The sequence below is a fragment of the Spinacia oleracea genome, chromosome 3, assembly GCF_020520425.1.
Source record: "Spinacia oleracea cultivar Varoflay chromosome 3, BTI_SOV_V1, whole genome shotgun sequence".
NCBI classification, from domain to species: Eukaryota; Viridiplantae; Streptophyta; class Magnoliopsida; order Caryophyllales; family Amaranthaceae; genus Spinacia; species Spinacia oleracea.
The window spans coordinates 22898719-22911105 of record NC_079489.1 but is presented as its reverse complement, the minus strand read 5'-3'; the positions used below and the strand labels follow the sequence as shown (position 1 = coordinate 22911105).

At 38.1% G+C, this 12387-nt stretch overlaps 2 protein-coding genes across 2 annotated transcripts; one reads left to right on the top strand and one right to left on the bottom strand.

Annotated features, from left to right (window-relative positions):
• LOC110775141 (uncharacterized) lies at positions 1 to 3224 on the top strand. Its single transcript, XM_021979745.2, has 2 exons — positions 1 to 796; positions 2637 to 3224. The coding sequence occupies exons 1-2, from the start codon at positions 93 to 95 to the stop codon at positions 2899 to 2901; spliced, it is 969 nt and encodes a 322-aa protein (XP_021835437.1). The 5' UTR covers positions 1 to 92; the 3' UTR covers positions 2902 to 3224.
• A 424-nt stretch (positions 3225 to 3648) lies between these two features.
• LOC110775139 (U11/U12 small nuclear ribonucleoprotein 35 kDa protein) lies at positions 3649 to 12011 on the bottom strand. The gene is made up of 8 exons (XM_021979742.2): positions 11795 to 12011; positions 11580 to 11677; positions 11440 to 11491; positions 8821 to 8891; positions 6875 to 6965; positions 6692 to 6767; positions 5710 to 5788; positions 3649 to 4328 (listed from the first exon to the last, which is right to left on the bottom strand). Exons 1-8 carry the CDS (start codon positions 11946 to 11948, stop codon positions 3966 to 3968), a joined length of 984 nt encoding a protein of 327 aa, XP_021835434.1. The 5' UTR covers positions 11949 to 12011; the 3' UTR covers positions 3649 to 3965.
• Between the last annotated feature and the right edge of the window lie 376 nt (positions 12012 to 12387).

The window sequence follows — 12387 nt, the reverse complement described above, 5'->3', positions numbered from 1 at the left end:
CTCAAAGCCTCCACCTGTACCTGCACTCACTCATTTTCCACAGTTTAAAAACCTGACCAGCCGCTTCTGCTTTCTCTCTCCTCCGCACTTCCATGGCTTCATCTTCCAAATTCTCCAAAAATGATCTTGTCTCTACTTCACCACCACCGCCACCACCACCTCCAACTCCTCTACAGCAACACCAACAACCACCTCTCAAAAAACCAAGCGACCCCATTAACATCAGCAAGAAACGAAAGCTTCACACTTCAACTCCCTCTGACAACAACAACATTCTCTCTCCTTCCATGGAAGACCTCTCTCTCTCAAAGTCCTCACACCTCACTCATCAAGAGGTCCTCCGCCGCCGTCTCCACCGTGTTCGGAGGCTCTCCACTGTTTACAGAGACCATTACTGGGCTTTGATGGAGGATCTTAGGGTTCATTATCGGGATTACTACTGGAAGTACGGTGTTAGCCCTTGCAAGGAGGAGGATGAGAGAGAAAGTGGCGGTGATCGAGAATTCGCCGGATTCAATGTTGAAGGATGTGGAGAATCCAATAACAATAACAACAATAGCACCATTACTAATAATCATGGAAATTGCGTTGTTGCGGGAAATGGTGGTGGTGGCGGAAAATTAGGGTTAGGGTTTGCAGGTGAGAGTGTGCCGGAATTCAAATCCTCTGGGAATAATCGGTGTGCTTATGTAACGTGTAGGTTGAAGGCTATGGCGTTAACTAGCTTTTGCTATTTGCACATTTTGTCTGATCCTCAGCAGAACCTGTACAAGGCTTGCAACTATATTATCAAGATGTAATAATCTCTCCTCCTTTAGTCATTACTTTTTCTCTTGATTATTTATTCTGATTTAATTTGCTAACTGCCTTTTAATTTGTTGCATAAACACTCTTGACTATTATTTCTGATTTATTGCTATTTGGCTTTTAATTTGTTGCATGATTGTTCAATATGTTGAAAGTATGGATGATTCTGGTAGGCATAGGAACTTGAACGGCATCATTTTAGGTGGCTGGTGGCCATTTCCGTTGTACAACCGGAGGCTGAAGGCCATTCCCGTTGTACAACCGGAGGTTGATGGCAATTTCTGTTGTTCAAACGGAGGCTGATGGCAATTTTAGCTGTATAACAGGATGAATTGTACAACGAATGCTACTCTTGTTTTTTAGCTCAGTTGCTCATTTGGGGAGCAACAATATGAGCGGGGTTGTACTTAGATGCTCTGCTTTGATGGTTTACAAATACTGATGTTGAATTATATGGTTGTTGGTGAACTGGTGAAGCATGATATAAAACTTGTGCTGATTGGATGGAAAAATAATAATTGTTGTGTATTGAAAGGCTTAATTTTCACATCTATTGAGTTTGGAGATACTCCCTCCATTCTATTTTAATTGACAGTTTGGAGATACTCCCCCCATACTTCGAATCAGACTATCATTCTGGACGAGGGAGTACCTTTGAAAGTGTCAAAGGAAACAAGGAGTAGTTTGAAGGAATAAAGAGCTTAGCTTTCCGTTGATTATGTGCAAAATATACATATAAATACAAGGCAAAGGAGAGACTTAAACCTAACTTGTTTAGGACCCTAGGAAACCGCTTCACATAAGCAATACAACACGTTAACGAACTAGCTCATAGTTACCTGAATACCATATATTCCCTAATAGGAAGTATACTATAAGGCTATCAACAGGGTTTTGTATGCTTTTTGAGTGAAAATTTCCCTTTCTTTCCAATATCAGCACTGGTTGTATTGCCACACCCCCCCCCCCCTATATTTAGGTGGGAAAAGAACTCTGGTGGCCAATTGGGCTCAAAACCTCATCGGAAAAACAATTTTCCTACTTTATTTTTTGATCTTTTGTTTTCTTCTATCATGCCTCCCTGTTCTACTATCTCCATTTTGCTAGAAAAAATGTTATCCATCTACTACTAATCAGTTAAAGTTTATCGACAATTAGAAAAGAAGGTATGAATTGAAACTTTTAGTGATAATCATCCTTTTTCAGTTTTTCATCAGTCATCACTTGATCTCTAGTATTTGAGGAAAGATAAATAATACAAAGTCCAATAACATTCAGTTCATCAAATCGTCTTTCTGTAGTTTGCCAGCCTAGGAAAGATACCAAATCAGAAGTGTGCACAGAGCAAAGTTTCTCATAGAAAAATCCGCCATTACACTCTCATCTCTCTTAAAATTTAGAATAGTGAGTAGAAGATTTGTGAGATAACAGAATTAGTTTGCAAAAAGCTGTAGCAGCAACAACAATAACAACAATTGGAATGGGGCTGCAAGGTGGTAAATGGGAGAATCAGAGCGAGAGGGAAGGAGAGAGTGAAAAGGGAAGGAAAAAGAAGAGTATCAAGTTCTCTTAACTGATGGAAGTGTGATGCACACACCTATTTCTCCTCTCCGGCTAAGTTTCAGGCCCACTGGATCGCCACATTTGTTTTTTGTTACATATATGTGGTCAGAGGATACCTGTTTGGCAAATGAAATACATTGTAATTTCTATTTGGGCATTCGACCATTTAGCATTTCAAAAAAGCTGGTATTATTAGCGGTTTTATGAAGTTTAACATACAGCACTGTTTAGTGATGCTTACCAAAATGTATTTCTTGTATATCCAGTGCACAACAGGGACCGATACTTTGCGGGAGGCCAATACTAAAAGCAACGGTTCCATCACTGTGCAACATTCACTTTCCGAAGGCTCAGAAAGATGTTAAACATGCGTTGAAGAAAGGAGGTCTAAATGTGTCATCATCTAGTAAACTTGCTGACAAGTTCCATGTTATTGTAGCAGAGTATGTTCAACTTATACAGTCCAAGAGAAGGGCAGCTCAGAAGCGTAATGTCAAGACTGTTGTTGTCAAAGAAGAATCAATGTGCTGAACAACTTTTCTGCTTCAGGATAATAACTTGCTGGGCTAAGTTGAATGCTAAATTTTGTCTCGGGGAGAGAGTTGCTGCTTGTTATCTATGTTACCCGCGCATGATATGCCTTGAGACTTTTTATCCAAGTTAGCCTTTCATAACTTTGCTGCCAATGTATTTATGTTCAAAAATGTATGAGGCGTCACCTTATTTATGCTATAGTGTTGTTGTTTAGACCCACAGTTTGTAAATATGTAAGTTTATTACATGTTGTATGTATGTAAAGTTAGATTTACATTTTGAAAAAGCATTATAAATATTTATAATAGATTCCTTGGGCAGTTTTATTTGTTTTGTCACTTTTATGCACATTGCATTTGATTTATGTCTGTTGGTGATGGATTATTTTGTTTGGTGTTTGGCATCCTTATTCTGTCTTTGTTTTCAAGTTTGACGAGGCCTTTAACTTGGATGAACCATAGGAATTCCTTCGAGCAAAGATGATTATTCCGATACACAAAGTTCTGCTATAGGCTTCTATTATGACCCGAGACCGGGGATGATCTGCAGTTTTGACTTTTGACAGCTCATTACACCCCTTTCTGCCTCCACCACCACATACCTACGAAAATTATATTGTTATGATTTTTTTTAACAAATTTCACATGTTTTGTTTAACAATAATTTCACAAAAAGTTAACATTAATAAACATGTAAATATGAAGAAAAAAAACATCCTTTTGTTACAATAAAACACAAATAATATGATCTCATGAACTTTCTTTTAACAAATTAATCATCGAATTTGTTCATTTTACAAATAATAACGAATTTTAAAGCCAAAAAAAAGGGAAAACCCTCATAATCGGGAGCACAATCTGGTCTAGGCGAAATTGGATTGGAAACTCGATTTGGCCTAGGTGAGGAATAGGATTCCGATGGTTTCCCGGCCAATCAACAAGATGGGGAGTACCACCATCGACGCACAATCAACACCCAATCTTCAACGGAGTTTCCCCCTGACATATACATACACACACACGCAAAAACTCTAGAAAACATCAGAGAAGATGTTACTCAAATCAGTATTCTCTACTCCTTGATCTCTTTTCATGATGATTGGAGTGTCTTCTATGCTTCTGGTGCTTGTGTGAGTGCTTATCTCTTCTGCTTTCCCTGTCTTGGGAGCTTCTTTTCCTCCTAGGTGAAGATTCTTCTCTGTCTTCAGAATTCCTTTCCCTCCTCGATGATGATGATAATGATAATGATGTTTCCCAATCTTTGGAGTTCCTTTCCCTCCTCGATGATGATGTTTCCTGATCTTCAGAATACCGTTTCCTTTGGGGAGGCGATGTTTCCTTCTCTTCGTAGTAGTTCCTTTTCCTCCTAAATGGCGATGTTTCTCTCTCTTCCGAATTTCTTTTCCTCCGAGGTGGTGATGGTACCTGCCAATATGTTAGGCCAATTAAATTACTAAAATCAATGCACCCTGTAATTAGTAGCTACTGATGTCAAAAAAAAAAGTACTTGTAGCTAGTACAGCTCAAAGGAAAGGCAGCAGACATGGTACGAGAATAGTGATGCAAAGAGATAGAGATGGTATAAAACTTGCTTCGTTCCCAGCACCAGCATTTGGCCAAGAAAGTATGCCTCTGCTTACTCCAAAACTTTAAACAACGAAGGATATTGAATAGTGTTAAGCAAGAGGCTTGGTTGTTTACTCTATCAGCATAGACAAGATCCCGAACTGCAACTTATAGTGTCATAAAAGCTAAAAGAATTGCTTTCTAAATACTAAGAAAAGCTTGCCCACCCATAAGCTGACAAACAAACAAAGGGACTTCAGAACTTATTATGCCATATCAACCATCAACACCTAAAAAAGGCCAAGATTGCACTCAGAAAATCTGCCTCCGTATCTCAACCTAAACTGATGGAAATAACCTTAAACAGATGAAAAGAGCAGAGCAGGATAAGGGAGATGTCCGCAGCAGTGTATTAAGTGACAATTGTTCATTTTTGTTTTGAAAGCTGTCCTCTACTCCCTTTGTCCCCTAAAGAACATTACTTTCCTTCATAAGTTAAAAGTCAACAGAAGTTTAACATAGCTACTACGAAAAGACTATAGTAATGGACTAACGGTGGTTGAACTGGTGCCCAAGTCACCTTAAGAAAATGTATTTATCTGCTGCGACTCTGGGCATCTAAGACAGACACTACCAATACTGGGGTGTGATAGGATGGGGAGCGAACAAAGACTATATACCATCTCTCCAACTGATCCCCTCAATCAGCACTACCCCAGCAAAACCAGTTCCTTAGTTCTCTCTTCCCTTCTTAGATGTAGTCCAACAAAACCTTAGCTACGAAATATCAATAAAACCTATCGTTCTTTCGCTGAAATGACACCTGCGATAACATAAACCAGTTGGTTAAATATGAAAGTTCTTTATAGAGTCAGCACAATGTCATTGGTATAGATGCCCCGAAAGCAAAGTTCGCCCAATTTGTTGAAAACTAGCCCAGTGCATTTAGCTCTATGATGAAAGCAACACAGCAAAGCTTGGCTGGATCGTTCTGACTGCTAAGTGACTCTTGAGGCCAAACGGTTAATTCAAGAGTAAATAGGAAGGAAACTCTTGGAAGCATGTGTTGTAGCTCAGGGTGGATATAGATAAAGCATCTTGGGACTCTCTTGGTAGCCATACCTAGCTAAAGCATCTTACATTCAGACCCTCTTGGTAGCCAGACCTGTATAACTATATTGGGTCTTTGTCATTGCTGAGAAGGAAATGCATAAAAACGAGGAAACAAAGTCGCATGTACCTGGAAACGTGTCATAAATCTCCCCTCCGGTGGAGGGGGAATGCCAAGCCTTTTTAAATCATCATGGGGGATAGGTCGCCTGCATCAAGAAAATAAGTCAGTGAACATGAGAGACTTCTTAGCTTCCGTGCATGCCCATAATTCTAGATTGAAACAGAAGCCAATGCCACAAAGATTCCATTTCTCCCACTTATAAGAATACGAAATGGTCTGGATTGTTTTGCAAGCCACATAAACACCAGTAACTTCACAGGTAAACACAGGAAAAATTACCAAGCATGCAACTGTGGAGATCTTAAACCACCAAAAAAGAGCATGCAGAAAAAGATTGTGAACATAAAATTATTACCCCAGCACAACTTTAAAAAACCAGCTGTAAGTGCATTTCTATATATCTAATATGAACCACAAGGCAATCCAAAAAAAATAGGAAAAATTGATATTATCGGTCCCAACTATGGCCGATTTACTTTAAAAGGTCCCAACTTTTGATTATGTCAGGGTGGTCCCAACTATAGAGAGTGTTTTCCAAAAATGGTCCCTTAGTTAAAATTAAGTGCTAAATAACTTAATTAACACTCATATCTCTCGTGCAATAATCATATTTTTTAATTAAATGAAGTAAATGGAACAGTATGATATGCTTAAATCAACTTAATTAATAGTTTAATAAACCAAAGGACCATTCTTGGAAAACACACCTTAAAGTTGAGACCACTCTAGAATAATCAAAAGTTGGGACCTTTAAAAGTTAAACGGCCATAGTTGGAACTGTCAATATCAATTTTTCCAAAAAAATATATACTCGAACTTGGCACAAACTCAAGGCATTAAAAAATGAATTTGATCGAAGGGATAACAAGTAGAAGTTCTTGCATGTAGTTTAAGTTGATTAACCTCATTTACGGGAGGTTTTACTGTTTTACACACATAACTCATAACTGCAATAAAAGAAAGAATTTGTGGAACGGGGAGTGCATACAGTGGAGCACGGAATGGTCTTTCTCGTCCTCCAAAACGAAGTTGTCCAGATTCTTTCTTACCACCAAGGCCGCCTCCTATAAGAGGGAAGAAACTGAGTAAGTCAAACTAGCACACAAACCTTCATGTGTACTACGAAGATTATTAGTAGTAGAAGAAGAAGACAAATAGATGGTAAACTGACCTAACCTTCTTGGGATCCATCCAGGCATTAGTTGTTGTCTGTTGTAATCAACAATGATTTCAGAATCATCAATAAAAGAATGGTGTGCATCCTGCATGGAAAGGATAGAAATAAGATCTACATATTTTTTATTTTCATCAGGCATGTAAACTATATAATTATGTAACTATTTTTATTCTAAATTATACGTCACTTCAAATATCAATGCACTATTATTACATGTTATTTCAATATACCAAAACAATATTTGTCAGGTTTACGTGTCAATGCAAAAGCTAACAACTCCTTAACTCGGTAAGTATCCTGAAGGTTTGCATTGACATGTTCGATGACATACGAGTAGTAACTAAAACAAGGAAGCTAGCTGTTGGTCATGGCTAGAGATCTGCCAGCCATTACAGCTATACCATCTAATGCAAACCCAAAATCCCTAGGAATACCAAGACAGCAACAGAAAAAAAGACCGGGGAAAGAGTATGCTGCTTAAACTAGTCCCTAAAAGTGTGTAATCAGTATAATCAGTATACAACAGCAAACATTAGCCCCTTTATAGCTGGAGATAACCCAAGTATCCTCCCTGAATAATTGTCAATATGAAACCCTAAAAGAAATTTTTTGATGAGCTCGTCACATCCTCAGTGAACAAATTATCCATACCTTAAATCTCTCACCAGAAGATGGATGTAAGTTTTTTTTTGGGAAAATATACAACTGGCAAGTGACAACAATCCATTGCACATCCTATACATACATACAAATGGATCTAGTGTGTGCAAGATGCAAGTTGAGTTGGCATGCTTCCTGTAAACTTATTGATACACTAGGTAAACACTGAACAGAATAATAATTCAAAAGACCCTCCTGCATGCTAGTTAAAAAGAGCATTAAGAATTCAGATTCCCAAAAGAAGCTGATTAATCATTGGTATTCAATAAACTACTTGGATTGAATAAAAAGCCTAGTAGATGAGTTTCCAGAAGGGTTTAGGAATTTCACAATGTGGGAAGCATCGTTGGGTAGCCGGAAAGGATGACAAATGAATCTGATTAGAAAATACAGCCACTCCCAAGGATTTCTTGGTTCCTCCCACCCTTTAAATTGAATATGTTTTCCCTTATAAAAAAGGAATACATTTGAAGTGAGTAGGATCCTTGGATTTCATTCATTCTTTCACCTTCTATTTCTTCTATTAAAGTGGGTCTGGGAAACACAATACTCTACAGTAACCATAAACAGAGGGCAAACAACAAGAGTACACAAAGTTGAAAAGGACACAAACTGCATTATCTGTTTCCAGTAGAGATAAGCACTTGATATGTTCTCATTAACACGTCAACTCACAGTTCACACGCACATGAATGTATCTCAGAAGAGTCTACATATCCTACAAACTAAAGTACTCATCAGTTGAAGTTCACATCCAATAAAAAGGTCTATGTTATTTAGCCTTGGACAAGGATCAAATCGAACATGATCCAGGAATAAAAACAAGCGGTATCTAAAGATTCCAGCCCTGCTTTCCCCTAAATCGATAATTTAAGTATCCAAGTTCCATAACATACCTGGGATATCTAAGCATCGAAAAGGACAGGGGTCAACATGATGAAGTCACTTTCATAAAGGATTTACAATAATAAGGGAGCATGAACTGTAGCCCATCTCCATATTATTAATTTATATACTCTTTCCACCGACATGATCGCAAGCTTTAAATTTTGGGACTCAGTGTTGCTAGTCACAAGTTCCTAAGCTTGGAAACAGTGCATGGCGGCGGGGCTGAGCATGACAAAATCATCAGCAACCAATATTAACCAGCTGAGAGTTAGGGGAAACTAAAATGCACATAAACGAAGGGTCCAGGACTCCAAGAGTACTAGAGTGGTTGTTTCCAAGAGGTTTACTAATAAATGAAAATATATATACTGTACTAAAAAACAAATGATAACCTCATATGCATGCCTCATTTCTTTCTCTCTTTCATATTCAATAAAAGCATAACCCCGAGATGCACCGGTAACTGCAACCATACATGATAAAGTTAGAAACTTGTTACCAGATACATTAGCACAGATTTTTAATATGTTACGGGAAAACTTCTCGAATCTCGAATGAGACTACTGGATGCAATCTCATCAGTGCTGAACGTCATCAGATTTCAAGGAGTCCAACATCGACAAACAGCACAGAAAATTAAGTTTGCACATAGAAAAGCCTAACAATGGAGAAGACCGTAGTTATAAGGTGAAACTAGCTAGGTTAGTAACAAAACATATCCAGCACTACTGGAGCTAGACACCACATTTAGCTATTTCCAGAAACTTCTGAAAGCCTTTTCCCCCTACTTTTAAGCATCAATCTCATCCTTCTACTCTAAAAACAACCTAAAGTGTGAGGAGAATAAATGACAATTATTTGGCAGCTTTGTTAGTGCATTGATCTATTTCCTGTCTTCTAGCATACCAATTCTGGTTGTTTACTACTTTACTGTTAGAGTACATGAAAGTGCTATAGCATTTCCTTGTGAAGTTATTTGTTTGACACTTGTTCTCACTTTCCAAGAATTCAAGTGTTTATAGCCTTATACATCTCAAGTCTATCTACCTGTTCAGAAACCATAAGGGTTCCTATGTAAGGAGGAAAGCATTAGTCTGCACATCCATGGCACTGAAACAAGGTCGAGACAAGGAGCCACTCTTCTCACCCAAAATATAATCCTACACATCACAAAATTCTTATAAGTAAAAAGATTGCCTTGTCTGTCACTCTGTCTAATAATTCTTCTTGGTAGAAAAACTTAGTGTCACTTACCAGAACCGAAAACTAGCTTCATAACTTATACTTTCTTGTCAAATTCCTGAATCTTCTAACGAATGCAAGAGCACAAAATTCTATGTAGCAAGCATGGTGTCTCAACGATGTCTCAATAATCCCAATACTGCATCTCATAGGAAAGATCAACGCCATGTGACAGCCTGACAAGTCTCCTATTACTCAGGAAAACCCAATTTATAATATGCTTCCCCAGTCCGAAAACAAAGTCCTTTCACTTTTGACATAGATTCCACATGTAACTAGATCATTTTTTCCTTTATACATTTGCTCCAGTACAAGCTACATCATAATAACCAATCATTGAAGGGGCCTATTTGCAAATTATTAAGTTTATACCTTTAACAAGAACTTTGGACTTTCAACATTACAACATAGTAATGAGGAAATTTATTTTAGAATAGGAGTCGTTTGTAGAAGTGCGTAGATTGACCAATGAAGGCAAAGGTAAGTCGGGCAATTGCTTATGCAAGGTAAGTATGAAAACATGAAATATTATGGGAAGCATTTATATCCCACATTTTATACGCAACTGCCTTTTTCGGTAAAAATAAATAAGATTTGAACCACTGCCTTGTAAAACAATTGTGTTCAATCTGCAAGCACTAACGGTGTTTGTAAATTCCAGACTATTTTATGGCCCAGAAAACCAGGCCCATCATGAAAGGGTACAAAGGGAGGGAACAATTATGGTTCGTACTTTTTGTTTTATAAGAGAGAGTATTATATTAATCAACCAAGAAAAAGTTTACAGCACGAGGACAAAGTATCCTCAGATTGTAACCAAAAGGTAATTTTTTGGAACTTGTTTAGCATGATCCAAAACCCCATATATAATCAAACCAATGAAGTCGCGAGCATGTAAGTTCTGCAAAAATTCCTACTTTGAGCTAAGAGAGCTTAAGAGAAATAGAAGGCCTACTGTTAGAATCCATCCTACCTTTCATATTTTCCTTTCTCATTCATATCTTCTACTGCTTTTCCTCTGTGTATTTTAGGATCTTTAAGAATACATGTTTAGAGGGTGACCTTGATTAGACTTTAGAGTTATTTTATGCTTCAGTGCTCATTATGAATTTAGCTATCTCCAAACTAAGCCTCTTTAAAGGGCTATGACGAATGAATGAGAATCAATGCTCTCCACCTTAGTACATTTGTTGATATAGGTATTTCCTCTATGTTAATCCCCCCATCCACTTGACACTCTCAGAAATACTCATTCTAGTCATCTCGGACTTGCTTGTCCCGATTCCCCACTAAGTGGATCGAGTGACCCTTAGCCCTCACTCTTTTTTGCACATGCATGATTAGAAATTCAGAACCTATACTTTTCAAATGCTTGCCGATTTCAACAGGTTAGCAATCAAACATTAATAGTAGGAGTTTACCATGGTGTTGGACTGTTGGGAGCCTAGTATTCTAGTAGTATTCTTCTAATTACCAGTTTCTAAAAGAGGACATCAAACATAACTCTCCAGCTTTAAACCCTAGGCTATCCTTCGTGGTTTACAGCCGAAACATAAAAACTGGTGACGTTTGTGCACATGCCTTGAAAAACAACATACCACAATGCATCAACCACATTTATATTCTACATGAGCAATCAAGAAAAACCCATGTTACTCCAAACCATAGACAGCACAATATCTATACTGTTCTGCAATTATAAATATTACCAATAATACAACTTCTTCATACTGAACAAGAATAAGCCAAGAACGTGAATGTAATCTTACCTATGTCTCTCACTATTCGAAGATTCTTCACCTTACCATACCTGCTCATAGCCTGTAAATTACAATCATCCACCATAAAACTATCATATTAGTTCCCCTAAAAATTGAAAACAACAAGCATTCATCATTTAATGAATAACCTTGCAAAGGGTGTCTTCAGTGGTGGAGCGAGAGAGATGACCTACAAACAAAGTGCAATAAGGGTCTCCTACAACTTTTGGATCACCAAATGGGTCATCTGCAAAATCCCCAATAAAACAAAAACCCCAGAAATTATTCAGAAGAAATTTGAATTGGGTACGAAAGAGAATAACTAAATGGAAAGAGGAGAGAGAAGGAGAAAGAGTATAGATACAGAGGCCAGCGGAGGAGCAGAGAAGAGCTCTGTAAACAGCGTTGTCGTGAGGAAGAATGTCAGTGCCATCGATGCTGCCGGCTTGAATGGGATGATATGCTTGTGCGTAAAACACCGCATTCACGCTGTTACTGCTTCTGTTTGTTCCGCTCATCCCGGCCACTTTGCTCTCTCGCTTCTTCTTTTTTTTTTCTTTTTCTTTTACTGATTTTAGTGATATCCCTTGGTCCCAAATACTCCTAAACCCCCGTAAGTCCGTAACTCATGAGAGTCAAGCTCGGAAACGGGGTTGGCAATTTCATCCGAACCCGCCGGATATCCGCCAACTAAATTAAATATATGGATAAAAATCTTATAAAACACAGAGGTTAAACGGGTGGCGGATTAATCGGGTCAGATTCAGGTGGAAGTTCTTCCAACTCATTATCCGATCCATCTATCAGTTAAATCTTTTTCTACAATTGAAATATAAAGGGACCCGTTTAAAATCCCAACTTTCAAAGTTTTTCGCTCTGTTTTAAACATAACATCATTTAAAATAGAACTAGTTTTTGGGCCCGGGCGATGCCCCGGGTACTACATTAATGATATTC

Bases quoted from the DNA above. Each gene is read 5' to 3' on its own strand.
- LOC110775141 (XM_021979745.2), top strand. From the start codon at position 93: ATGGCTTCATCTTCCAAATTCTCCAAAAATGATCTTGTCTCTACTTCA. The intron at 797-2,636 runs GTAATAATCTCT...TTGTATATCCAG, and splicing joins TGCAACTATATTATCAAGAT to TGCACAACAGGGACCGATAC.
- LOC110775139 (XM_021979742.2), bottom strand. From the start codon at position 11,948: ATGAGCGGAACAAACAGAAGCAGTAACAGCGTGAATGCGGTGTTTTAC. The intron at 6,966-8,820 runs GTTATCATTTGT...CTTTCCATGCAG, and splicing joins AAATGAGGCATGCATATGAG to GATGCACACCATTCTTTTAT. The intron at 6,768-6,874 runs GTCAGTTTACCA...TCCCTCTTATAG, and splicing joins ATGGATCCCAAGAAGGTTAG to GAGGCGGCCTTGGTGGTAAG.